The sequence below is a fragment of the Vicugna pacos genome, chromosome 34, assembly GCF_048564905.1.
Source record: "Vicugna pacos chromosome 34, VicPac4, whole genome shotgun sequence".
NCBI lineage: Eukaryota > Metazoa > Chordata > Mammalia > Artiodactyla > Camelidae > Vicugna > Vicugna pacos.
Genome location: NC_133020.1, coordinates 16,670,594 through 16,698,269, shown reverse-complemented (window position 1 = coordinate 16,698,269; position 27,676 = coordinate 16,670,594). Strand labels below are relative to the sequence as shown.

Below are 27,676 nucleotides of genomic sequence, written 5' to 3'. Positions count from 1 at the left end.
ATCGCCTCTCCTCGACCCGCGGGGCCCGCTATGGCTGCGAGTGGGGACGGGGCGCCCGGGGGGCGGGTCCCGACGCAGGTGTCAGATCCGCTCGGCCGGGTTCGGCCGGCTGGCCCGGCCCCTCGCTCCGCCGCCCCCCGCCCCCCGCGCCGCCGCGCCTGGAGGGCGGGGCTCGGGCGCGCGCGGGCTCCTCAGCACGCGGGCGGGCGGCGCGCGGCGCCTCGGTCCGGGGGAGCGCGGGGCGGCCTCTGCCGGCGTCGCGCGCGCTGTGTGTGAGCGGGGCCGCGCGCGCGCGCGCACGCCAGGCGAGTGAGGGAGCGAGGGAGCGCGGGAGCGCGGGAGTGAGGAGCGGCCGGGTGTGAGTGTGCGTGTGGGGGTGCGTGTGTGTGGGGGTGGGGGTGCGGGAGAGCCGGGCCGGCCGCGCGGCTGTGAGGAAGGGGGCGAGTGGGCGAGGGCGCTGGGCCTGGCTGCGGGAGCCGCGGCGGCGGCGGCGGCGGCGAAGGAGGAGGAGAAAGGAGGCGGCTCCCGGCATCCCGATCCCCTCCCCCTCCTCTCCTTCTCGGACTTCCAGTCCGCCCGGCCGCCCGCGCTGCCCTCGGAGGCCCCAGCCCGGCGCCTCCGGCCGAGAGCAAGGGAGGAGCCGCCGGAGCCAGGTGAGCAGGACCCTCGCGTCCTTCCCCGGGGGTCGCGGCGAGAGGCGGAGGCGCGCCCGCCCGCCCCCGCCGCCCTCCCCGCCGCGGCCGAGTTGGGCCGAAAGGGCTCCGAACGAGCTGGGCCGGGGTCGGGAGGGAAGCTGGCCGTGCGCGCCTGGGGCCGGGGGCTTGTGGAGGCCGGTGGTCGCCTCGGAGCCAGGGGCGGCGGGGCGTGCGCGCCGGGAGGGGCTGAGGATGCCGGGGGCGGGAGGCTGGAGGGAGGCGGCGGCCTCGGGCGGGGAGAGTCGGGTCCCCGGTGGGTGAGGGGGTGTGGTGACCCTGGGAATGCGCGTCCCGAGGCGCACACGCGTGGTGCTAACCTGTCCTCGGGAGCGTGGGGATCGCTGCTGGCCCTGCTGCCGTCAGACAGATTCCTGTGGTGTGTGACCGAGGCCGGAGTGGGTGATGTTGGTCCTGCAGTTATTCTGTTTTAATTCCACGTTTTCCTCCTTACGTGTGCATTTTAGAGAGTGTGACAGTCTTTCCTCTTTTTCCTCTGACAGCCTTCTGAATAAGAATGGGATGACAATAATTGCTTGTCTCGTTTAATTTTTGTTTAAGCATTTGACCGTGATGCAGATCTCCTTAACCACCCACCCCCCGCCCTTAAAAAAAAAACCGCGTTGTTAGGGGATAATAACTTCAGATTGACTTTACTAATTTATCCTTATCTCTGATAGCAGATTTGTAATCCCCCGTATTTTCTCCCATTTGTGTTTGTGAATAGAAATGGGGCGTTAATTCTATTCTGTGAGGTGGGGGGCGATTGTACTAACCATGGCGAATGTAACTTCGATGTAAATTCTTTCAGTGTGTTATTTTCCCATTAGTTACAGAAATTGTTCCCACGTCTTTGTGGAGTTGGGTTAAATTCGAAATCAGTATGGAAACTGTAAGGGTGAGGGTATAGCTCAAGTGGTAGAGCACATGCTTAGCTTGTATGAGGTCATGGGTTGAATCCCCAGTACCCCCTCTAAAAATAAATGAATAAACCAAATACCTTCTCCACCAAAAAAAAAAAATAAATAAAAGAGACATTTTTAAAAAAAGAAACTATATGGGCAGCCTAATATGGAAGATTTCTCTTTTGTGGGCTTGATGTGTTCATTGTGGACGACTTAATTTTTAACTGTAACCATTAAAATGTAAATGTTATTTAAATCTCACTTTATTTCATAATATTGGATAGTTTCAAGGTCACTTTTTTTGTTTATGTGTGGGTTTTTAAGACAATTTCTTAAAAACAATTCATTGTCCAAATACTCTATGATAGTCATTTAGAATAAAACACTCTCAGAAACTCCAGTCACGGAGATTCACCATTTATTTCATAACTTTTGAAACGAAAACTTCTAACATAGTCATAATACAGTCATAGATAAATTTCTTCTCTGATAGTTATTGGATATTATTTAGTTAGTGTGTCAAAGGGGAGGAGGCCTATTTTGTTTTGAAGTAATCTTTTTGTTTATTCCATTCTGTCTTGGTTAGCTATTAATTTCTTCTTTCATGTCATAAATTTAGTTGTTAGTTTGGCAACATGGTGTTGATGTTTCTCTCTCTTTCTCTGTCTCCCTTTTTTCTGTCTTATCTTCTCTTACTCCTACCAGGTACTGGAGTCTGTTTTTCAGGGAGGGGGGCAGTCTGCGATTATAAAAACAGAGAGCCAAGAAGGGAAACAGCAAATTCAGTCACATACAATCCTCTATTCAGTCAAGAGCCACTTTTCTCTTCACGCCTTTTCCCTTGCAAGGGGTAAGGAGCTGATATATCTAACCTTTAGACTCTTGGCTACCAGCTAAAGTTCCACTTATCTTCATTTCTGGTTGGGTAGCTTTTAAAATTTTTCTCATGTTTCCTATTGAATATGATAGATAGCATCTTGGGGTGGATGGGAAAGTGACAGCAAGAAATTGTTCCCGTTTTTCTTTCCCCTTCTAATTTGGTCCCCTTTTCTTCGCGAAGGAAATTACCAGCAACATCTTATAAATCTTCTACCCCTTCTCATATTGTGAAGAAACAGACCAAAGTGTCTGTTCTTTTTTTCCTTTTACCAAGGAATACATACTAAGCTTCAGGCATTAGTTTGGATGAAACATACCTTTTAAAATATCTCCCAATTTGTTCTTTCCCCAGTTTGTATTCATGTGGAATTTGCTACTGGGGTAAGTCACTAGATTGATTCCTCAAAACCTCTTACCTCTTACTGGAAGACTGAACACCATGAACACTGGACAGGATTGGGGAAATGGGACAGAGCAGAGCGAGTTACACTTTGGGACATAGCTTTTATCATCTTTCTCTGGGGAGCAGGCACAGAGACCTAAACTGAGTGAAAATGGTTGGAGGAAAAATTTCTGTACCCACTAACAACCTATGAAGAGAGAGAAAACCAAATATAGAGGGAGTTTTATTGGATGTTGCTTGCTGACAGCTGTTTTGTGGGGAGTACTTGAGTGATGTTGATTTGTTAGGGAGACTTTCTGGCTGGTTGGTTCACAAAGAATATTCTCCACAAGTGGGACTAAGTCATAAGCATGTGGAAAAAAAAAACCTTTATAAACTGTAATAGTTATGTTATTTTAATGAGGGAGTAGATTGTGGTAAGGACAGTGAAGAAAGTATTATTTTTAAACGTTAGCTGTTATGTGAACATTTTTAAATGTTAGCTGGCATGTGTAGTTGTTTCAAGAGAGGTTGAATAGGGAAGATTAGGTGCAGATGCTGGGGAAATTATCTTTCATTTCTTGGGAATTTTCCTGCCTGTCATATTAAGGATTGTTAAAAAATAATATAGTACCTCCAGAAGGATCTGTACGTAATGCATTTTAGATTTGTGTGCCATATACATCTGTGTACATGATAGGTTTGCAGAAAAAGACTGATTTTCTGGCCTCATAGTAACTGGTACTTGCAATGTTTTCTTTTCCAATGTTTTTTTCCCTTTCAAAATTGGCTTGGAGGACAAAAGCCACAGAGCTAGCCAGCTCTACTCCCTTAGAGCCTGGTCTGCGTGGAACCCATCTGCTTAAATCTTTTCCCCTTTCCTTACTGAAATTATTGCCCCCTTCCCCCATTTTAATTGTTAACAGAGGTCATTATTTTAAGATCAGTTGTATGATGATGATGGAAAGTAGCATTAGGTTTGGGTTGCTTGCTTTTTTATGAGAAATTGAAAAAATAAAAATTTTGATGACTACGTTTAGATCTTACGGGGTACACATTTGCTTGGTGTTGAATGTTGAGAATAGCTATGGTTTTTTGATAATCTTCAAAGTAACTCCTAACCCTTAACCCTGTCCTCTCTGAGGCTCTGTGTTGCCCATTGGGGATAATAGTAGAGAATAAAACAGATGGGGATTCTGTCCTCATAAAGTTTACAGTCCAGTTTCATTGATCCCTGTATTTTTCCTCACAGGGTCTGGAGGAGTCTACTAGATTCTTATAAAATGTGTACCAATTTGTGACTTTGTAAAAATTTGTGTAAATATTGATATGCCAAATTTTTTACTACTTTTCAAAACACCACCAAGTTGGAACTGGAAAAAAACAATCCAAACCTACCCCTTAAATGATTTTGCTTTATTCAGCTCCCCTTTTCTCTGTCTACCTGTCTCCCCACTTTTTTTTTTAACCCCGTCTGATATTTAGCTTCATGTTCTTAGAAATATAAAGTCTCCAATACAGAGTGTGGATTTGCTATGTAAGATCAGACCAGTTCTGTCTCACTGCTCTGCTGTCCCATATTTGGCAGCATTTCTGACTTTGATACTTCAGTAGAAAACTGCATCTTGAAAATTCATGCAGGTTTACTCAAATACAGCAATCCCGGAATTCTTTCCTGATGCTTTGGAATTCTCAGTTGTTAGCTTATTCTTTTGACATGTGTGCAGTTAGCCATATCTATAAAGCTTTCTTCAATTATGTTAACAGCTTCCCAACTCTTTTCAACATAATATCTAGAAAGAAAATTTGAAAGGGTGGCCGACTATTTAACATGTTAAGAACTTTGAGCTGTACTGTGCATTGTATCTCAGGAACATTTTTGAAATTTTGTGTCATGTTCCAGAGATATTCTGATGTAACATTTCTCCGTTAAGTGAAATCATTAGAAATGTCATTTGGATTCCAGAGAAAACTTAGGATTTTTTTTTTTTTGATACCGTAGACTATTTTAGGAACTTTAGTAACTAAGCTACAGGTTATTTAAGTAAAAGTAACATTTCCCTGACTCTTTAGTTGGGAATGTGTAAAAGTTTGCGTGTTAATTTGCTCGTGACAATTTTTTTCCTTTTCCAGTTTTCTTTTTATTGTAAAATACAGATGGCGTAAGATTTACTGTTTTATCCATTTTTAAGTTCACAGGTTAATGGTATTAAGTACATTCATATTGTGCAACTATTACCATATCCCTCACCAGAACTCTTTTCTTCATCTTGCAGAACTGAACTCCCTGCCCTTAACACCCACCATTCTACTTTTTGTCTCTTTGAATTTGACTACTTTTGAGACTGGAGCATAATATCCTGAAGATTCATTCACGTCATAAGCGTCTACCAGAATCAAATTCCTTTTAAAGTCATTGTATGTGTAGACTGTATTTTGCGTATTTATCCATCTCTCAGTGTACAGTTGGGCTGTGTCTATTTTTTAGCTTTTGTGAATAATGCTGCAATGAACATGTGTGTACAAATACCTTTTTGAGACTCAGCTTTCAGTTCTTTAGGATATATACCTAAAAGTGGAATTGCCGGATCATATGGTGATTCTATTTTTAATTTTTTGAGGAACTGCCATTCTGTTTTCCACAGCAGCTGCACCATTTAACATTCCCACCAGCAGTTTGCAAGGCTTCCAGTTTTTCCACATTCAGCACTTGTTCTGTTTTTTTTTTTAATTTTTAATTTTTGATAGTAACAATCCTGTGCGTGAGGTAATTTCATGTTTTTATTTGTGTTTTCCTAGTGCTTAGTGATGTTGATCATCTTTCCTTACTCAGACATTGTTACATCAGATCATTTTAGCTGTGAGGGCTGGGACTATGTCTCTTGTTTACCTTGGTGTCTTTAGGTAGAGTGCCTAGTAGGCACTCCCATATTAACTAAATGTATTACTTAATGGAATGCTTAGTTTTCTCTTAGATTCTTAGTTTATCTGTTTTGACTTTTTTTGGCGGACAGGGTTTAGAAATACTTGTCCAGAATGTTATGAAAATCTCTGCAATGTAAAATGCAAAAGTGAAATGATCAAATGTAAAATGATGATCTTAGTAGTGTAAAAAGTCCCACTTATAAACAGTACCACTATTTGCTAACATGCAAACCTTGATGTCAAGTGAATAATTTCCTATAACCTTTGAGCATGGTATGGTAGAGTGTATTTGTTAAGATAAGTTTCAGTGGCTCATAATAAAGATGCCCCAAATATCACTTACATAAGATAGATGGTTTCTTCCGGTGCAGAAGAGATAGTAAGCAGTCCTAGGCCACGGCAGTACCCCATTATCAGAGATTCAAGTTCTTAGAACTTGTGGCTGTGCTTTTCCTAGGGCTGAATCCTGTCCTTAGTCCAGATGGTGTAGCCATGACATCCACATTCCAGGTAGCAGGATGGAGGAAGTGCCAAGGAAGAGTTCGTATCTTTAGTATGCTTCCTGAAAGCTGGAGTGCAGTAGTTTCACTCAGCCTGTCTTTGACTTTCACTCATCAAGTTCCAAGAAAGCCTAGGGAATAGTCTCTTAGCGATAGGGCATTGTGCTCAGCTAATTATCAGATATGTTATTACTGAGGAGTAAGGAGAAAGCGGATATTGGGAGGCAAGTGGCAGTGTCTGCCCTAGAGTGTGTGGAATTTGAAGTGATTCTGGGTTCTACCACTTTCTAATTGTATGAATTTTGGCAGTCAGTGACCTCTGCTAGTACAGCTTCACTTGCCAGATGAAGAGAATAATGTGTCACAGGGATGATTGTGAGAAGATACAAATAACCTCTCTAACGCAGTATTTGGAACATATAATCACTCAAAGTGTGAATGTATTTTCTTTATCCAAATTCTCTTTGATATCTTTAGGTATAGTAGAAAAGAGCATAAAGAAATCAGAAAACTTGAATACTAGTCTTGATCTATTATTGTGAAGTGGTATCTTGGGCAGGTCATTCCTTTAAAGTGGAATAAGGTATATCTGTGTTCCTCACATAATTGCATGTAGATTCGGTGAGAAAATACATGTGGAATGTGTTTTGTGAATTATAAATGGAGGGTGTTTTTAACCCCACCTGTATGCTTTGTTTTGCCTTTGTCCTGCATGTGTTTTTTGTATGAAGAAGGGGAATTTATAGACACTTGTTTATGTATTCCGAAGTGTAGTCTTTTCCTTACCTTCATTGCCTTTTCTGTTTGTGTGTAAACACTCAATGTTTTACTTTTATTTTTTGTCAGTCTTTTGATAAAGGAACCACATTGAGTTTGGATAGGAAAATGGTTATCCTCTCATTTTTCACCCAAAATCATGTATTTTTTTAAAAAAGGATATCACAGGTGAAAGAGCTATGAATAAGAAGAGAGCATGAGTGGATATGTCATGTAAACTTTGGAAAATTAGATATTTGCTCCATTTTTGAGATATACTCTTTCAAGAAAAAGGAAGGGACTGTCATACATTTTTCTGTCACTTTAAACTCAACTTTGATTAATATCTAACCTCCTGCTCCTGCTTTCACAGGATTCCAGTCTGCAAGTTAATGTGGTAAAGAAAATGGCACCTAAACAGTGACATTATTTTAAGTGGCATCTTAGCTAAAGGATGAGATTGTAGAGGAACTACCTAAGTTTCAAAGGGACATTTCTTTTGTGATTGTTTATTGATGGATGTTAATAGTGGGTAATGGGATAACTACACTAATGCTATTAGTTGGTTGTTTCTGAGACTTCTGAGATTTCCATTTTATCATTCATTCTCTGTACCTTTAATAAATTACCACGTTCCCCTGCTCCCTTGGGGTGTTTGTTTCTCCCTTTCTCCCATCCTCCTTAATGCTTTTGACTCTCTGTCTCTTATTCCCATTCTTTCTCATTTCTAACAGTAATCTGCTCCACCTCATGTAGAGATATTGGATAGAGCAAGGTGAGGAAAGAAAGTAAAATTTCATACATATTCCAAATTGTGGGATTTTTAAAAAACTTTTTTGGGGGAGGGAGGTAATTAGGTTTGTGTTTGTTTACTTACTTACTTACTTACTTAATTTATTTATTTTATAGAGGTACTGAGGATTGAACCCAGGACCTTGTGCATGCTAAGCACGCAGCCTGCAATTGAGCTATATTCCACCCCCCTCCAAATTGGTTTTGTTGTGTTGGATTTTGAGGAGGGGAGCAGGGAAGAATTAGAACTTGTTGAGAAAAGCCTTGATGAACAAATCCTTGGTTAAAACCTGAAGCATCACAAAGTAAATGTTAAAAGGTACAATTTTATTGTTAGGTCAGTATAGGGACATAGTGTGATTTGGAAAGAGACTGTTGGGAAAATCTCTTGAAACCCAGAGATTTTGCTATTTAGTATTATTAAAATTTAAAAAAAATTTATTTATATTGAGTTATAGTCAGTTTACAATGTTGTGTCAATTTCTGGTGTACAGCACAAGTTTTCAATCATACATGAATATGCATATATTCATTTTCATATTCTTAAAAAAATTTTTTTAAGGTAAGTTTCTTAACTCTCTTCACCTCCATTTCTCAATCTGTAAAATGGTTACTGTAACACCTGAGGTTTAATTTAAATAGCATATATAAAAGTGTTCAGGAAATTAGCTATTTAAATTAAACCTTGGATATTACAGTAACCAGTAAATTAACCCAGTATTTGGGTTTTAATAAGGCATGTAATCATTCAACATCTTTAAACATTGCTTCTATTGCATCTGTCTTCCTATAATACCATATGTATCTCTCTATCTATCTCACACTCACACACAGTTGACCCTTGAACAACTTGCATTGGAACTGTGCAAGTCCACTGATCTGCAGAATTTTTTGCATAAATATGTACTGCAGTACTGCATGATCCGTGGCTGATTGAATACATGGATGGAGAACCCTGGATGTGGAAGGCCAGCTATATTTTATGGGAAATTTACTCTGCCATGAAGGTTGGTACCCCAATCCCTTGTTGTTGAAGGATCAACTGTGTATATACATATATTTTATATATATGTGTACATATATGGAATATATATATGGGGACGGAGGGAGTTTGAGAGAGAGAGAGAAAAGAGAGAGATGGGAAGAGATTAATTTCAAGGAATTGGCTAGTGTGATTGTGGGACTGGCAGTTCTGAAATCTGTGGGGCAGGCCAAGAGGCTGGAAACTCAGGCAGGATCTCTATGCTAATGGTTTTGGTGCAGATTTCCTTCCCTGGGAAGGCTCATTTTTTGCTCTTTAGGCCTTCAACTGATTGAAGACCCACCCACATAATCTCCTTTACTCAGTTACCTGATTTGTAGATGGTAATCACATCTGCAGAATGCCTTCACAGTAACTGGTGGGCTAGTGTTTGACCAAACAATTGGGCAGCATTGCCTAGTAAGTTGACACATAAAATTTAACCATCACAATGGAAGGTCTATGTGTTGAAGTAAAAAGAGAAAATTTTACTTGCTCAACTGAGGCAATAGTGAGTGGCATTTAGTTAGGGAAGCCCATTAGTACTTGAATTAGGATCTGATATTCAATTGAGAACTCCTGGTTGGAAAAATACATTTAGTAGGTCAATGATAGTAGTTGAAACCGGACTAAGAATGACTTTTCTAGAAAAAGGAGAGAAGGGCTTAAGAATGAAGCCCTGGGGTTTTATGTCTCCTCCAATATTTAATTCTTTTTCAGCCTTTTGATTCTGAGTTCATATGTGATATCTTGTCTAGAATAAGGAATTTTTCTAGTAGTAAGAGATGCCCTTAGTATCATCAGATGGTAGATTGTGATTTTGCTTTTTTCCCTACTGGGATAATTACCATTGGGAAGAGGCCTCACAAGAAAAATGAGTGAAGCACTTTATTTGGGATTCTCATTTAAATAGCCTGGACTATTCAGAGATGGCATTTTAAAAAAAATTGATGTGTTTCTCAAAGTTTACATGGGAAGACTATCTCTAATATAAAATTAAATTCTTTGTTGAATTTCTCTTTATTTCAAAAAGGCTACTTCAGCAGTTTATCAGTAGTCAAGAACTAAGTGTCAGGGGAGGCACAGATGGCTTTGCAGTATTGGAGGTCAGTGACAGGGTGTTTCAAAACCTACCTATTGTAAACGTTTTAAGGGCATTTTTATAGTTGCCCTTAAGGGAAACTGGGCATTTCTACATTAGATACTCTGGTGTGATTTGTGGAGCTTTTCCCTCTGAGTGAAACCCTCTTCCATTGGCCTGGAAGGCCCTGTTAAGGCCACATCACATGTTCCTAGTGGGTAAATTGAGTTATTAATATACCTAGCCTAGAGCTTGAGTGGGTGTGTTCTTGACCACAGCTGTGAAACAAGGGCACACAGGGCCAGGAGGCTCTGGGTATCAGGCATCCGCTTTGCTGGTTACTTGGGTCTTTGCCTAATGCATCACCGCAATTGAGGGCAGCTCCCTCCGCTTTTCCACAGCTCCAAGCCCCTTTCTTGTACATATCTTCCGCATTACTTTATTCCTTCACTGGTTTCCAGTGACTGATGCCTTTGAGCCCGTGGGTCCTGGGGCAGGTGTGTGAGTGTGGTAGGCAGGATAAGCCAAAGCTTTGAGGGAGGGGGTGGTGTGTGTTTGTTTGTTGTGTACATGTGTGGTAGTGCCTCTGTCCCATGATGTTCTGGCCTATTCTTCTGGTGCAGGACGTGTAAAGAACGTTGTAAAGAATGTGAATTGTGCACGAGGGACTAGACCCAGCTGCTACAGTGCTGGAAGCCATCCATCTGTAGACCCTTCTTTTATTTTATTATTATTTTTTTTGGTGGGGGGAGGTAATTAGGTTTATTTATTTATTTATACTTTTTAAGGGAGGTATTGGGGATTGAACCCAGGACCTCATGCATGCGAGGCACACGCTCTCCCACTGAGCTATACCCTACCCCCTCATCCATCTGTATGGTCATTGCTTCCTCTAGTCCTAGCCCTTGTCCTTTCCTTCTGTTAGGTTTGCCATGTCATCTGACAAACCTGTTGAAATCACCTATTATGCTTGTTAGTAAAATCTGTAATTTTTTGCTTCTTTTCATGAAAATGATTTTCAGTAGTTGTCTTGCTCATGATACAAACTGAGAAGCAGCACTCTGTTTGTGTGTGTGTTTTTTTAATTCTATTTAAAGAAAGAATAAAAACACTGAGTAAGAGCGTGCTGACTCCTGACTGAAATAAACAAATTTTGGTGGATGAACTTTGGCATTTATTTTGGATATTTAAAGTTTTTTTCCACGTTCTCAAAATATTTTGATTGAAGTTGCTATGTCAGTGATTCAGTGTTGATGCTTATCCAGTAATATAGGTGCTGCCATCTCATTTTTAACCATACCTATAAATATATTTATAATAAAAATATACATGTATGAAATAAGAGATGAAAATTGAACAGTAACTACAGATACATGAATATATATAATTTGTTTAAGTTTGTAGTAACAGAAAGATACGGGGATATAGTTTTTTCCCCCTATTTTTTTATAGTTAGTATATAATCACAGCATTTATTTGTGTAAAAGCAAAAAATTGGAGCAGATTTCTTAGTTTACATTGTATATGTATCTTCTTTCCCATCTAGATAGAGTTTACATTCAGGAGGACATAATCCCAGGAAAGGAAGGACTACAGATCAAGATGTGTAGCTCTGTGGCTGCCAAGTTGTGGTTTTTGACAGATCGTCGAATCAGGGAAGACTATCCCCAAAAAGAGATCTTACGAGCATTAAAGGCCAAATGTTGTGAGGAGGAACTGGACTTCCGAGCTGTGGTGATGGATGAGGTGGTGCTAACAATTGAGCAAGGAAACCTTGGTAAGGCTATAGTTAAGTAAATTTTTGGATTTTTACTGAGAATTTGATGAATCTGCATGTTTTACAAATAATAAGGGCCTTTATTAATAGCCTTATCATTACTAAGTGTCATTTAATTAAAAATCTAGACTGTTTTATGGAAGAAATGGAAATGCCAGTATTTATTAAACCCCTTATCGTATTATTTAGGAAATAGTTGGGAGAGAAATTAAAGATAACTTACTAGTTTTCTTCCATTTTTATTGTCTTCTAGTTTTAAAATGCCTTGTTTATAAGGTGCTTCTAAGGGAATTTGTTCCACATTGGGGAGGGGTCTTGCTAGTAAACTAATCAAATCCATTGTGGTTCTTACTTTCTTTTTAAATACTTCGTATGTATAGTGTAAAATACTGTATAAAGTTGTTTTATGAGTTAAAGTGTCCTAATGATTTGACTTGTATTGGCGATAGTTCATACTGTTTTTGTAATTCTGTGGAAGATATTTTTGAGATGTGTAGAAATTCTTCAGGACTGATTTTCAGGAATTTTTACATCTTTGTTTTGGAAAAGTTGTGACTTGTTATAGCTAAATTGATCATTTCTGTTAGGGAGCATTATATGGTGACATAAAGTGACATTTTTAGTTAACTTTCAGAAAATACTTCATAGTTTATTGGTAGTATTGGGTAAGGATATAAGAAATACTTAAAATACATCTAGGTCATTTACTTGCTTTGTGACTGGAATCATGTGAGGCCCCGTATTTTAATTTTCTTATCAATAAAATGGGGAGAGGTGGTTCCTGTGGGAATTAATAATAATGCAAAGTACAGATCTACTATTGTAGGGTTATTTCACTGATGGGCTAGTTAATAGATCTAGAATCTTGCCTGATTAATAGCATGATATGATAAAATGGATTTAAGTAAGTAGATTCTCTTAGCAATTACTTTTTATTCTCTTTGCCCTCTTACAACATTTTTTATTCCATTCTCAGTATCTTTCAGTAGTTGTTTCTTTAGGAACAACTGCTTTAGAAATGTTTCTAAGTTGTTTTGTTTGAAGTGCTTATGTAGTTACTACATTTATAAGGAAGATGCACATTTTATTTTCAGTCCAATTCTGTGTGTGTGTGTGTGTGTGTGTGTGTGTGTGTGTGGTTTTTTTTTTTTTTTTTTTTTTTTTTACTATATATCCCTACGTCCAACACTTAGTTATCTAGATTCAAAAGATCTGGGGTAGAGCCTGTTTCATTCTTTCATTAAATACTATTTGAGTACTTACTATGTGCTTATTAGTTAATTGGTATGGTGTGTAGAATTAGATATCAACATTAATCAGTGATCACACAAATAAACGTAAAATTATTTTGAAAGGAAATTAGTGTCACTGAACCCTCTTGCACCAATGACAGATAGCTCCTGATCAAATTAAGGTAGATCTTTTATCTAAAATCCAGTATCTGTTACATGCTTTTACAACTTTTTAGAAATGTAAATGTCCATATAACTGTGGTTGAAATTGGAGCCAGAAACTCAGACACTTTGTTATGTTAGGACCCATTCTCTTGAAGTCTGAGTGAGAAGAGACCTAAAAGGCAATATGACACATTTGCTCACTAAACATCACTTCTACAGGCTTTGGTATATGTTTGTTTGTTTGTTTGTTTCTTTCTTTCTTTCTTTAAGTGAAGTAGAGTCCGTTTACGATGTTTCTGTGTTTAAAGGTTGGAATACTGAAGTACACATTTCCAGGAGTCTGTGTTTCTCATGTGACCTGGCTTCTGTCAAAGAGACACAGTACTAGATGGTTTCGGAGGTGGGAGTGAGCATCTCTATTTTTTAATAACTTCATAGGTTGAAAATGATTGTACTTGATTTTTTTTCCTCAGGTACCTACTGGACATCTTTACTTTGTTCTCAGCTATCGTTTCCATGCCAATCTGTCAAAACTGAATGCGACCCCCCCCCCCAAAAACCTACTTATTTCAGCTTTTCTGTCTCTGTAACATCACCTTTTGACCTTTGACATCTTTTCTTTTATCCTTAAGAGCCGTTCATGCCACAACATGTTAGAAAGCGAGGAGCTTGTAACAATGAGGGGAATGGTGCAATAAAAACTTCAGCCGCTTTGCCCAACTCGGCTGCCCCCAGCCGTCAGAGCAGAGATCTTGGATATTTGGAGGGCTGGGTCTTTTTAGCACCCCCTAACTCATGCAAGGAGTGTCAGCTGCTCCAGAACCAAGTGCACAGTGTGGCTGAAGAGTGAGGGATGAGTAGTTTACTCTTAAAAGGGCTGAAATTGCCCCAAATTAACTGCATTTACCATCCCAGTCTTTTCCTGGAAGTTTCAGTCCTTCAACAGACTGACGATCGTCCACTTGTTGTCTGGGTGGTGAGACAGAGTCCTTAATGCTCCTACTGCTCCATCTTCCCGTCCTCCCTATGCTCATTTTTTGATAGAGATGTCTCTCTTTTCCTTTTCACTTTGCTGTTTTGTGTTATATTCTGGGAACAGGTCTTCCTGGATACATATACTGTGACTACTCTCTGTGGCTTGCCTTTTTCACTCTGTTAATGGCATTTTCTGGTCAGTGAAATTTTTAAATTTTAATTAAGTGAAGTTTATATTTTTTTATTTTTTGACTAGTGCTTTCTGTGTCCTAGTTAAATGTTTGTGCCCAAGAGTCCTCCTTTTGAGATACATACTCAAAATCTACTTGATAAAATAGAACATTGTTAAGTGAAGTTACTGTTAGGGAAAAGGAAATATGGTATTGTACCATTTTCTATAGGGAGGATGGGTATGTGAATGTAATTTTTGCTAGTGTGAAAAGTAGTTAATTAAAGGCTAAGCCATAATTTTCCAAATATGGTTTCCATTAGAGAAAAGGGTTCAAGATGACTGGGATGAGCTAGACTACCCTGACTAACAAGGTTGGCCATCTATTGATAATTCATGAAAGTAGGTGATGGTACATTGGATTCATTATATTTTTATTTTCTGCTTAGAAGTTTTCTTAATAAAAAGTTAAAATAAATGGAGGGAAAGTTAACTGATGGAAATTTGTTAATCATTTCCTGATTTAAACTAAAACTTTCTCTGTCACTCTAGTTAATTCACCTGGAAATACACATTGCTTTGAGAAAGTTCACAGAAGATCATGAAACAAGACAGATAATACATTTGACTTGTAATAGTGTTGTATAATTGTTTAGGCTCTATGCATGTATAATACATACTTATGTAATTTGCACCTTTCATAAAACAAATTATATTACACATATGCATTAACCTTTTGAAGGGACCCTGTGATTTTACACTTTACATGAAGATCTTCATTATCTGTCTTCAGAGATGGTAACAGCCCAGATTTATACTCTCCAAAACTGATTTCATACCTAAAACAGTTTGTAATCTCCTTTCCACGTGTTATTTTTGTCTTTGCAAAGCCATTGAGTCTGGATATCAGAGTCTCTTCTTTTTAAAAATGGTTTTGTAAGAAGAAATCAAATTGCTTTTGCATGTACTGTGTTTGGTGTTTTGGTTTTAATTTCTAGTAGATTTATAAATTCTCTGCTTTTAGTATAGGCACAATTTCCCCTGCCCCCTAAAGTTAATGTTATTATGTTCCCATGAAATTGACTTGGATAGTTCAAGGATGTTATTGAGAATTCAGCTGGTCCTAATTCATTGTGCTAATTTTGGCTATTTGGTCCTTCTTCATTTTGCATTAGATAAACCTATCCCCAAATAACACGTAGGTTTTCATATAATTAAATAGTTTTAATTTATTCTCATCCTTTTTTGTAAAATACCCCCCTGGAAGTTTCCTCTTAGTTAATTTCAAAGGGAAGAGAAAGGTACAGTTTGAGAGCTCCTACTATGTACAAAGCACAGTGCTAGGCAGATAGATCCTTTTTTTCTCTTTTTCAGAATGTCGGTAGCTTTTATATTTTATTAATTATACAGCTGATAACAAGCTGTACCAAAATGTGAAGATTAAAGCAGATACATCTGAAATATTACCATTCATAAATTGATCACTGCTAAACACACACACACATTCATAACATACATGCTGGTTTTTTTTTTTTGCTTGTCAGTGTCATCTGTGTGCCAAGGTACTGAATTCTCAGCACTGGAGATGTAGAATAAAATAGACAAAATAGACATAATCTAACTGGTTCCTGTCTTAAACTAAGTGGGAGCTGTGGACATTGCACTAAAGTTCAAGAAATAGTTACACACATTAAGTGTTGGAAAAGCAAAGTCCAGTGTGATGAGAGAGTTCACCAATTAGATTAGGAGATCAGAGAATGCCTTTAAGTAAGTGACACTAAAAGCTGAAGGATAAGTAGGTGTTATCCAGGGGTAGACTGAGGGGAAGAATATATGTATCACCCTTAGGTAGGATTTCTTCGCCATAAATTCCTAGGAGAGGGACCACTGTTCATTGCCATACTGTCCTACAGAAAGTTTATATTATTGTGCCCTTCTCCAGGATCCTCTCCAATGTGATAGTTTTTATTTTGATGTTAATTAGACAAGGAATGATCAGGTTGAGCTGTGTTCTGCTTAGTCTGTTGGAAGCTTGGACTGTGATTTCCAGCCCAGCTGGATGGTGGGATTTACAGTTGGGTACTTCCTTAAGTCAGAAAATAAGTCGTTGAGTGTTCAAAGAAAAACAGTATTCAAGGAAAAACCGTTATTATCTTCAGTCATCAGGAAGACATATCTTTTCTTTTATGAACCCAGGTCTTTTTTCCCTTTTATTATTAGTAGTAGTGAGCTTTGATTATATTTGTTAGCATGCTAAATCAGTCTACATTTTCCTATTAATTCAGTGGGATACCCGAATGAAATTTTCTCTTCTCTGCCAGGACCAGGTAACTATACCTTTCTTATCAGAGTAATTGCCTATCCCCTTCCAGAGTAGTTCGGGAAAGTGAAGGAATTGGATTAGTTGTATCTCTAATGCTTTAAAAACTCTTTCAGATTTAGGGATCAAATTGCCTGTGGAAATTGCTGTAGTTTTACATGTGATGTTGAGTACGGTAAGTTAGGATATAACTGTATGAATAAAAGTTACCCTGATAAATTACAGACTATTGAAGTGAAGTAAATTAGGAAATGTGATATTCTGCAGATAAATAAGCAGATTTATAAGTGCCATGTCAGAATAATTCCCTTGGTGATGACGTGGGATGAAATAATGATGAAGTGTTAAAAGACATTGAGTTATCATTGGTTCTTGCCCCTTAAATGCTGTTAGTAAGGACAACCAAACCGTCCTACTAATTGTTATTAAGTTGTGAGGAGTAAATACAACGTAGGTAAAATTGCTAGTTCAGTTCTTGGCCTGTGGCACATTCTGGTTTCTTGTCCTTCACGGTCTATTCCACCCCCTGCCTCTTTTTAAAAAAACAAAACAAAACAAAAAACACTGACAGCACATGGATTTCCTTTTGAGAAATTCCCTCTTACGTGTTGTGCAGTCTTGCTGGAGCTCTTAGACATGGTGTCCTGCCCCTTTATTGTCAAGTTAGACAGTAGATTGGGAGTCTGTCTTTATGTCTCCCTTTCCTTTGAATTTGAGCATTTTGACTCAAGGGTAGGAGGAGAAGGTTTCAAATCATTTTTGACATTGCACTTTGATGAAACATAGGTTGTTTCTTGCTTCCTTAGATTCCCAAAATTGCTCTGGTCTTTTTTCTGAGCTTAATTTTCTTAGCATACTTTTTAGTTCTGTGCACAATCCTGTATCCATCCATTATTTTTTTTTCTCTGCTCAAGTTAACTAGAGGTGCTTTAAATGCTTACGAATTATATAGCCTTAACCAGTACAGAAATTAATTTCAGAGAGCATATTGCCGACACTAGACCTTCAGAGACTAGGTTACTTGGCATAGATAGGGCAGAAATCAATTAAGACTACTTTTCTTAGTCCAGAATGGGAATCTAATAACCCATGGTACACAGTGGTGAAACTGGTAATTAAGTAATTACATTTATTCACTTGGAACCATGGTCTTGTTGAAGATACAGGTCTGGGATCTGGGAGGTGCTGCCACAGAACATTTGGAAACATGAGACTAGAATGGCCTTCTGAAGGCATTGGGGAACTTTATAAAGCAAAGGAATGATGATGAGCTCAAATCTCTAAATTCATGGAATTCAGGGGCTTTCCAATATTTAGGAACATAAATGAAAAGAGCTTCAACTTCAGAACTAGATAGATCTAGTTGTCCTGGCTGATACAGTAATTAAACTAAGCTGTTTGCAGTTGGTCAGACTGGTCGTCTTGTTTCATTTACCTACTGGTAGATTCTCTCCTTGACAAGTAGGAATAAAAATCAAAAGGCCTGCTCTATAATGTGCTCAGGATTGCTTGTGATGTGTATAAAATGCTGTGGTATGGTGTCTGACACATAGTAAATATCAGTAAATGGTACTGTTAGAGAAACATGATATTCTTTTACTTTTTATGCACAGTACTTTTGACAGTTACGAAATTGGATGATCGGATTCCTTAAAACTTCTCTGAGAGATACTCAAATGACAGGTCACCAAAGAAGAACTTAGAATAGTGAATGTAGTTACTAAGTTGAGCTAGAAAGAGAATGATAATATATTTCACTTTAAAAATTATATTTCTTTTACAAACACTTAATAGTTTTCTAGGGACCAACTTTTAGCTTGGCTGGCCTTTTCTATTAAAATTTGCTTCCTAGTTCATTAATTTCTGCTCTTTAAAACTTTTTTCCTTCTACTTTTGCTTTTTAGGTGTTAAACACCTGCTTTGTTTCTTAAAATCTGTATATTTTAGTTAAAAATAAGTTCAGCAAATTCCAGTAGCTAATAATTGAACACTTACCGTGTGCCAGGTAGTGCTGGGGGATACAGTTGTTATGGGAACTTACTTTTTAGTTACTCTAGTTTTCAGTCTCCCTTTTTTGCAAAAGGGGAAAATGGATGGCAGATATTAAGTCCTCATTATGTGCCAGGCACTTCTTCACTACGTTAACCGAGTTAATCCTCATGGCGGCTCTATAAACGAATTGCTTCTACTATCCTCATTTTACAGATGAGGAACCTGAGGCACAGAAAAGTTTCATAACTAGCCTGAGGTTACACAGTGGAGAAGCAGGAGAGCTAGGATTTGAATCAGATGTGGGGTCGTTGTTACAGGCCAGAGGGCGTCTTGCAAGTAGGTCTGCTCACTTTCTGTTTTTGCCTTTGCTGCCCCCTCATCATTATCTACCTTGCTATTTGAGGTCTAAATGAAACATTTGAGGGAAAACCTTAATTGACTTTTCCTATAGTTCTCAGAATTTTCAGTATTCAAAGAGTTTGATATTGATTCTTCCTTTTATTCCAAATTAATATTTATTTAAAATTACATGTAAATATATATAATATATTAAAATTATATGTAAATATATTATATAAATATCTATATAAATAACTTTATACTTTTAGCTGTATTCAGAAAGTTCTAGAGATCATGTAAGTTAGGTCAGCTGCTCTTGATTGCCAAAAGTTGGATAGAATAGTTTGTTATAAATATTTGTCCTGTAGCTGCTGTTAAAAAGTTTACTCTTTTTCAGAGTAGGCAGAGGGACTTGCCATTTAAAGGACATCATCACAAAGATACTTCGCCTCCTCTCTCCACTTTTCTGCACTAGTCTTGCTGGAAGACTGCAGTAAATTTCTATGGCTAGCATCATTAACAGTACTTAAATTATACATTTCCCCACTTTTCTTCCATGTAGCTTTGTTTTTTTAGCCATTTCAATATAGATTGCTGTCTTATGGAGGTTAGATATAGTATTTCATAAGGATAACAGTAAGGAAAACATCATAAAAACAAGCTTTCATGCTAAATTAGCAAAATAGAACTATGTCTTCTTGCTTCTTATACTGAGACCTCGTGCATCAAATATTAAACCAAATTTGATTGGAAATTGAGAACAAAATAGGATAAAGAATCGAGTTCCCAGGATGTATTGCTAGTAACAGTTACCACATGTGCCATCAGTGTACCCCAACCCACCATTGTACACTTAGAGTAATTGATAGTGACTGACAATTATTAACCACTTAGTGTGTGCCAATCATTTATTGAATACTTTACATACGTTTTTCCACACGATCCTCAAAACCTTTGAGGTGGGACTAGGACTTTATCCCAAGATTCAGAGCGACTTAAAAGTAGGCGTTCAAATGTTTTTGAATGAATAAAAGAATGAATGGATAAATGAGTGAGACCTTTACAGATATTTTGTCTGTTTATCACTTTCATTTTTTCTCCTGAGCCATTTTTTCTTTCCATAGAAAAAAGTAAAGAGAATATACTCATGTTCAGTGCTTGAATTCCAGCAATTATAAAATTTAAGGAGATTAATAAGCATTATTTTAGCTAGTGGCATCACATTTCTCTGCATTTGATTTGTCTTACCTCCTTTTGCCAATTTTTGGGATAGAGTTGGTTATCTTGACCTGAGATTGTGTATTTTTTAAAGGTACTTAAAGCAGAAGCCGGCCAGCCATTGTCTTCAATAAAATAAAAGATGCTTTTAAAACGGACAGTCATAATCTGATTGCTTGTTTGCTTGTTATTTTCCCCATCTCTTTCTCCTTTTTTTTCTCTCTCGCTTTTTTTAAACACATGACTGTCAGCTGCAGTGCGGCAGTGCTCAGTGATAATGAGGCATACTGTTGTAGTAGGCTTCCTTTTGTTTCTTTCTGTATCACTGATGAAGGACCTGGGAAAGAAATTTATTGGTTCCTCATCATTTTCAAAACAGCATCCATACCTCTGAAGAAAAAAAGTTTTGTTATTACATAGGATTAATAGTGAGATAAGGTTTGGAAACGGATGGGAAAAGGATTACTGAGGATGTTAAAGAGGGATATTTTGATAAGAAACATAAAATATTTCTTGTTAGGGAGTAGCCACACAGATAGGAGGGACATACATATTCTCAAAAGGATGGATTCTTGTATTATACTTGTTTTTGATATTTGATAATTACTAGATGTAGGAGTTAACTCAGCCTTAATAGAGACTTTTTAGCGTTTTGTATAACTCTTTTGAGAATTATCTGATCCTTGATACCACAAATTTCCATTAGCAATTGTCCGGTTGTCCTCAAAATTTGGGTACTTTTCTTCATTTTTTATTTGTTTGGGACCTTGTTGGGGAAGCAAGCCAGTGATTTTTTCTTTTTTCTTTTTTTTTTAAAGAAAAACATTTAAGAGGACATTTCTGAAGTGAAGACAGATTTGCATTTATGGTAGGCATCAGTTTGTGACCTAAGCCCTCTTGCCAAACCTTTTATTAATATTTTTTATTAATATCCTATAATAGATTAATTGGAAAATAGATTTATAATGAGTTGAGTATTTTAAAATGTTCAGAATTACCTGGTTAAAGTTAACATTGTGTTAGCTTTAAAAAGATTCCAGAAGTCCTGATAAATCCTCTAGAACCCTAAAGGATGGAAGAAAAAGAAATGCTAGTCAGCAAGGTGCCTGTCAGTTGTCTGTTCCTTATTTCCGGAGGATAAAAACGTTAGTACTTATTCCTAACCATGTAGACAAACTCTACTTTCATAAAGCACAGGTGTACAGTAGGCCGCATGAGAGATTCCCCAATTAACTACTGGCGAGGAGATTATTAATATCCCAAAGGAATCTTTTAACTTGGAGAATAATCAGCACTTAGCACCTTCTCACAGTGCCTTGACAACTGCAGCAGCCTTTTAATACATGATACATTTTTATCCTACAAATATAGGAGCAAAAATTATTCCCCCATCCCATTTCTATTCTAAGGTTAACTCATCATTGGCTTTTAATGGCTAATCATACACTTAATTCGAAACTTAAATCCAGAATATTTATATTGAATGCTCCATCCCAATGCAAAACAAGACTTGATGAATAGTTTCATAAGTTGTGGTTTTAGATGATAAGTAAAAAAGGCAATAAATATGTACTTGAGGAAGTGGAGTTGAAAGCAAAGCACATTCAGTTGGAATAGCTGTTCTCCCAGTGAGTAGAATGGAATTAATTTTGTGTGTGTATACTGAGTAATAGGGATCTAAGAAAGAGTCATTCCCTGTATGTCAGTTTTATAAGCTCTACATCAAAGATAAGTGTGATATTTACTAAGAGTACTTGAGATGAGTAGCACTTTGCCTGTTTTGGCTCACATTCATCTGTACCTGCTCTTCTTTCTGGGCAGAAAAGTGTCTGTTCCTGTTACAGGAGGTATTGAATTTCGTTCCATCCTCATTAATACCCATATAAAGTACTGTGTAGATCTGACTCTGCTTTGGATAAAGTACTCCCATATCCCCAATTTCTGTTGGCAGCAGACTGAGAGTAGAACACTTGCATTGACTTCTTTATCCCGTTTTTTAAAAGGAACAAAACTGTCTCCAGTTTAGGGAAACAAGAAGATAATGTCATAATGGTTGAATTTTCTCTGGACAATCAACAGTATCTCTTTTCCTGATCACTCAAGGTTTCCAGAAACTCAGTCTTCTTATCTCTGTTTCATTTAATGAATTTGATTATTTTCTCCTCATGATACTGACTTTTCTTATTTTTAGTAGTACTGCTTACAACTAGATTTTCTTAGTTTGTTTTTTTTTTCCCCTCAGGTTTTTGCTTCCTTCTCCTGTCCCTTAATTGAGTTACATCAAATCTTGGTCCTAGGTATTTCCATTTTTTCTTTTTCTTTTTTCAGACTGTGTATTCCCATTTCTTTAGCTGTTACGTCGTGGTCTGATTCCTATAAACACACACACACACACACACACACACACACTGCACACTAAGAAATATGAATTAGATGTACATAAATATATAGTTTCAATCCATACTTCAACTATTACAGAATAGTTCTACTTTGATGTCCTTAACACCAAAAAATCTTTCATATCTACATCCAGAACCAGCATCTTTTTGCCCTAAACTGAGTTCCCTTTTCACCTTTCCCATTCTCCACACCCTTGTCTTAAAACTTTTAACTGCCAATTTGGTCACTAGGTTTTTTTCTGATTAAAACTGAAATGCTGTTTAGATCTGACTATTGAGGCAAGTCATTGCTTAAGCCAAGGAAATGAGAAAACATAGGATTGCAGAAATCTGCTGTTGCTGATCTCAAGATGCCTGTAGCAGCCAGTGATTTTAAGGAGAATGTCTGAAGCTACTGACAAAAAAAACCTCACACCTGCTGATGATCACAACTCTACCTGTTGCTGCTGTTGGAGAATAATGACTTCTACTTCTCTTGATCTTTAAAAATTTGTGTAATTGTCTCTTATTGGTGGATTTGCAAAATGGAATCCTACTGGCAAGAGAATATGGGAAATGCTTCCAGCCCTTGCCATGCAGGGAGGGATTAAAAGGTGGGGATGTTGTAAAATACCTTCAGGCAGTATCTAGCACATAACCTCAGTTCCCTTAATCAGAATAGATAAAATCCCTTTTAGCTCAGAATTGTGGATCCAGCAGTTCTACTTCTGAATGTTACCAGAAGGAAATGAAATCATTATCTTGAAGATTTATCTGCATCCCATGTATGAGGCAGCAATATTTATAATTAAGACATGGAAGGAAACTTAAGTGTCCATTGACAGATCAATGTATAAAGAAAATATGGTGTGTGTTTACACACACACATATATACACAATGGAGTATTATTCAGCCACAAAAAGGAAACCCTGCTATTTGTAACAACATGGATGGACCTTGAAGTCATTATATTAGGTAAAATAAGTCTGACATAAATAGTTACTGTGTTCTCATTTATATCTGGAACCAAACCAAAACTGAACAAATACAGACAACAGTTTGATTTGGTGGGTGCCAGAGGCAGGGAGTGTGGGTGGGGGAAATGGGCGAAGGTGGTCAAAAAGGACAAACTTCCAGTTATAAAATAAGTCCTGGGTATGTAATGTACAGCATGGTGACTGTAGTCAGGGACTTTATCTGCTTTATTTAATAATCTATTCCCAAATTATAGAAAAGAATCTGACACGTAGTAATTGCTTACTATATATTGAATGAATGAATGTCCATGAATAAGGGATTGATCATATGATGCATCTTTAAATATAATTCTGTTGAGCCCAGTAAAGCTGTATATGCACTGGCATGGCTGTCTGGTATAATTTGAAGTGATGAGAGAAAGTGACATAAAATAATAATCACAAAATTATCTTACTTTTCTAAAAATTATCTACATATTTTTCTATATGTAGATACAGTGGGGAAAATACGTACTATTAACTATGTAAGATGTTGGATGGAAGGTAAATGGTAACTACATTATATATTTTTGTATTTTACAAGTGTGTATATACTGATTTTTTAAATGAAAATAGGTTTTAAGGAGCAACTCAAGTGTCTTGTTCCCTTATTATTTTGGACCTCTTTAAAAGTAGAATGGTATTAGATAAAATACCATTTAAAATATTTAAAAATTTTTCTTAATTATAAAAGTATATGTCCTCACTTTAAAAAAAAACATAAAGAAGATGAAGAGTTGTGTGGAGCAAAATGTTAAAGTTCCCTATTCTGCCTTTCTCTTCCTTCCTTGCCACCCACTCATCCTTAGAGAAAGCCATTTTTATAGTTATCCTGTCATACATTTGCAAGCGTATGTAAACACAAAAGTTATTTTCTTTTTAAAAAAACTTAACATTATGTATCTGGACATTTTTTCCATATTCAAACTTAGAGATTTGTGACATTTTATTGAATGGATATGTAATATTTCATTGTATTGACATGTACCGTAATTTGTTTACCTACTGCCGAAGTTCTCATTAATTTTTTTTTCTTAGAAAAGACAATAATTTAAGGAGGAATGTCTCTGTGTCCCAGTGAAATGTTAGCAAAATAGTACATTTGGTTTTGGGACCCAAGCTTTGGTAGAGATCTGTTCCTCTGTTTTATTGTATATTCCCCTTTAATGGTTTTGGCTTCATTCCTATATATTTCAGGTCTACGGATCAACGGAGAACTAATCACTGCCTACCCCCAGGTGGTGGTGGTGAGAGTACCAACCCCTTGGGTGCAAAGCGATAGTGACATCACTGTTTTGCGCCATCTGGAGAAGATGGGATGCAGGTTGATGAACCGACCTCAAGCCATACTGAACTGTGTTAATAAGTTCTGGACGTTTCAAGAGTTGGCAGGTCATGGTGTTCCTCTGCCAGATACTTTCTCTTATGGTGAGTTCACTAATGAGAATTTGTCGCCTAAATTTTAGAGCACCAATAGTTCTGAAAGCCATACTAGACTAATAGTGTTATGTGATGTAAGGAAATTTGTGAATATGAAAGAACTTATAGAAGTGACTTTCCAGTTTTAACAAACTAGGCAGGAGAATTACGAATTTGGGTATGGTATGGGTAGAATGGACTTAGCAAACTTTTTCTGTAAAAGGCCAAATAGTAAAACTTTACGCTTTCCAGGCCATCAGTTCTCTCTTGTGATCCTCAGTAATACTGTTGTATTGTGAAAGCTGCTGTAGACAAAGCTTAAACAATGAGTGTGGCTGTTTTCCAGTAAATCTTCATTACGCAAAAAGGGCTACGTGCCAAATCTGTTTGGTTTGTCAGCCCCTGAAGTAAAAGATAATAGAATTTGATGACATCTCTGTAATTTCTGATTATCTTCATTACCATTTCATGATAATTCTTCATAAATATTTTCTTATTTTTTAAGAAAATGACAGTATACTCGAGTATGCTTTAAGCCAGTGCTTCTAAATCATCTGTGTTAAAGGATCTTTTTTTTTTTAATTTTTAAAAGACCAGTTTGCTGTGGAACAGTATGCAGAAAGTACTGTAAAAATACCAGAGCAATACCAAATAGCTATAAAGGCTTTTTGTGCTTTCTGTTTTTATATTTATCTGGGCACATATCAATAGCAGTAAGAAGTCATAAACAGGTATAGATTACTGGAGCAGCACTAATAGATTTCCTGCCTTTCTAGGTCTCTTAGTTTGGAAAGGATCAGACTTACTATAAATCAGTATAGTTTTTCATTAAAATATTTCTTCAAATAAATGTCCAGTAGAATGCTTGGACAGTTAATGAGGCTTCAAAAAGAAATTCCCATCCTAAAAAATACATATAAATAAATCTAATTCCCTCCCCCACCCAAAAAAAAAGAGAGATTCCCATTCTCGTCTTATTTTTAATATTTTAAAGACGGGAACTTCTCAAGTGTGTGTGGCATATGTGGACACAATTGCTATTTTTAGCAATTACACAAGAAGAGACAATATTAATAGTTTGAGAGTTCTTTCTTGCTGATGCTTTTGAGATGATGTAGCTTGTATAATCAGTCTACAGTTCTGATTTTAAGAGAATGGAAAGGAGAAAAGAGTATTAATCAATTTAATGAATATTACCTATGCTCTAATGTTGAAGATACAAAATTTGGAGACTGGGTTATTTTAATTTCTCTAAGCTGCAAATTTAGGATACTGCAGTTGTTTAATGAATTTTTCCCTGGTCTGATTGCTCTGTGTCATCATGTTAATTTTTTACAACTACAGTTTATTTTTGGTTTACCTTTGCTTCTGTATCATTTGTTCCTGGGCAGTAAAAACAGAAGGAACAAGACATAACCCATGGGTACTGAATGGCTCAGTGCAGGCAGAACTTTGATTTATAATGGAGAAAGAGAAATTGTGTGTGTGTGTGTGTGTGTGCATGTCCGCGCATGCACGTGCATGTACATGCAGCATGTCTTCAACTTTGGATGAGTCTTCTCATCTGACTCATTCTTCTGTTTCTTAATCCAAACAGGGAGTTCCATCTACTAAAGTAGATCTTGGGGCTTCTATTATTTGCCTGGTGGAGGAATAAGGGATAAAAATATCAAAAATGTTATAGAATTGGAAACTTTGTTTTAACTGAAAGATACTTTTCAGTATCTTTGAGTTGGATATTAGAATATTTACAGTTTAAGAAAAATTTTTATACATTTTAAAAGGTGTGATTGTTTTAAGCTGATATTTAACTATACTTCCAATTTTTATTTATTACTTTCTCCAAGAAAAACAAAACTTAACCATCAGGTTCTTAACCTTCTACTTCCCTTGTCTTGCTGACTTTAATGTAAGTAAAATTTATCACAATACAGCTCTGTTGCTGTTCTTAAATTTCTTTGTTGCTCAAACCAGGTGGTCACGAGAATTTTGCTAAAATGATTGATGAAGCAGAAGTACTGGAGTTCCCAATGGTGGTGAAGAACACACGGGGTCATAGAGGTGTGTCTGTGAGTTGTTGCTGCCATACGTAATATTGAAATTGCTCTTGAGAATTAGTGAGTGACTGTACAAAATAGATTTTTCAAATTTAATTAGATCTTCCTTGTGTTTGCTCATGGCTATTGACTTCCTGTCAATTGAAATTTATAGGTTTTGAAGCAGAACTTCTGAAGAATTATTGGAGAGAAATTACTTGGTGCCGGGTTCCTCAGACTTACACAAGGCTACTATGAGTTGCTCAGTTCAGCTAGAAGCTATTTCTGTTCATTTTCTGGTTACCCTGGAGATTTTAAGATGGATTCTTAATTTAGACTGAGTCTGAAGTTAATATCTTTATCTTCCTCTTCAACAATACAGGGAACTTAGATCACTGACTCCATCAGCCCTCTACCAATTTGTATAGTTTGAAGACGGTGTATAAAGATGTTTGAATAACTTCACATTAAATGATGATTTCCTAAGTCATAAAGTGATTCATAAATCCAAGTATTTCACAAGGTTTGGTGCCTCGACAGCGATAGCCGGATCAGAGTTCAGCCATGTCTTTTGACTGCATTGTTTCTACTTGACTCTCTAGTGTGGCAGCCAGGAAGTCTCAGGGCTCGTACAGTGAACGCTCCAACAATCTGTGTGACCTTTTGCGACCTAGCCTCACATGTCACATAGAATTGCCTCTGCTGT

The 27,676-nt window shown here is 37.5% G+C and overlaps 1 protein-coding gene and 1 non-coding gene across 9 annotated transcripts in view; one reads left to right on the top strand and one right to left on the bottom strand.

Annotated features, from left to right (window-relative positions):
* RIMKLB (ribosomal modification protein rimK like family member B) overlaps positions 1 to 27,676 on the top strand; it is a 94,479-nt gene that overhangs the window by 51,261 nt on the left and 15,542 nt on the right. For 4 of the 8 annotated variants that reach the window (XM_072954189.1, XM_072954192.1, XM_072954187.1 and 1 more), the window contains exons 1-4: positions 194 to 653; positions 11,480 to 11,710; positions 24,713 to 24,943; positions 26,909 to 26,995. In XM_072954189.1, coding sequence (XP_072810290.1) covers positions 11,536 to 11,710; positions 24,713 to 24,943; positions 26,909 to 26,995 — 493 coding nt within the window. In that variant the 5' untranslated portion in view covers positions 194 to 653; positions 11,480 to 11,535. Of the gene's footprint in view, positions 1 to 193; positions 654 to 11,479; positions 11,711 to 24,712; positions 24,944 to 26,908; positions 26,996 to 27,676 lie in introns of those variants that run through there. The other 4 variants (XM_072954188.1, XM_072954191.1, XM_072954193.1 and 1 more) reach the window with 4 other exon arrangements.
* On the bottom strand, positions 10,721 to 10,797 carry TRNAA-CGC (transfer RNA alanine (anticodon CGC)). Its single transcript has one exon. It is a non-coding gene; the product is annotated as a tRNA-Ala (tRNA).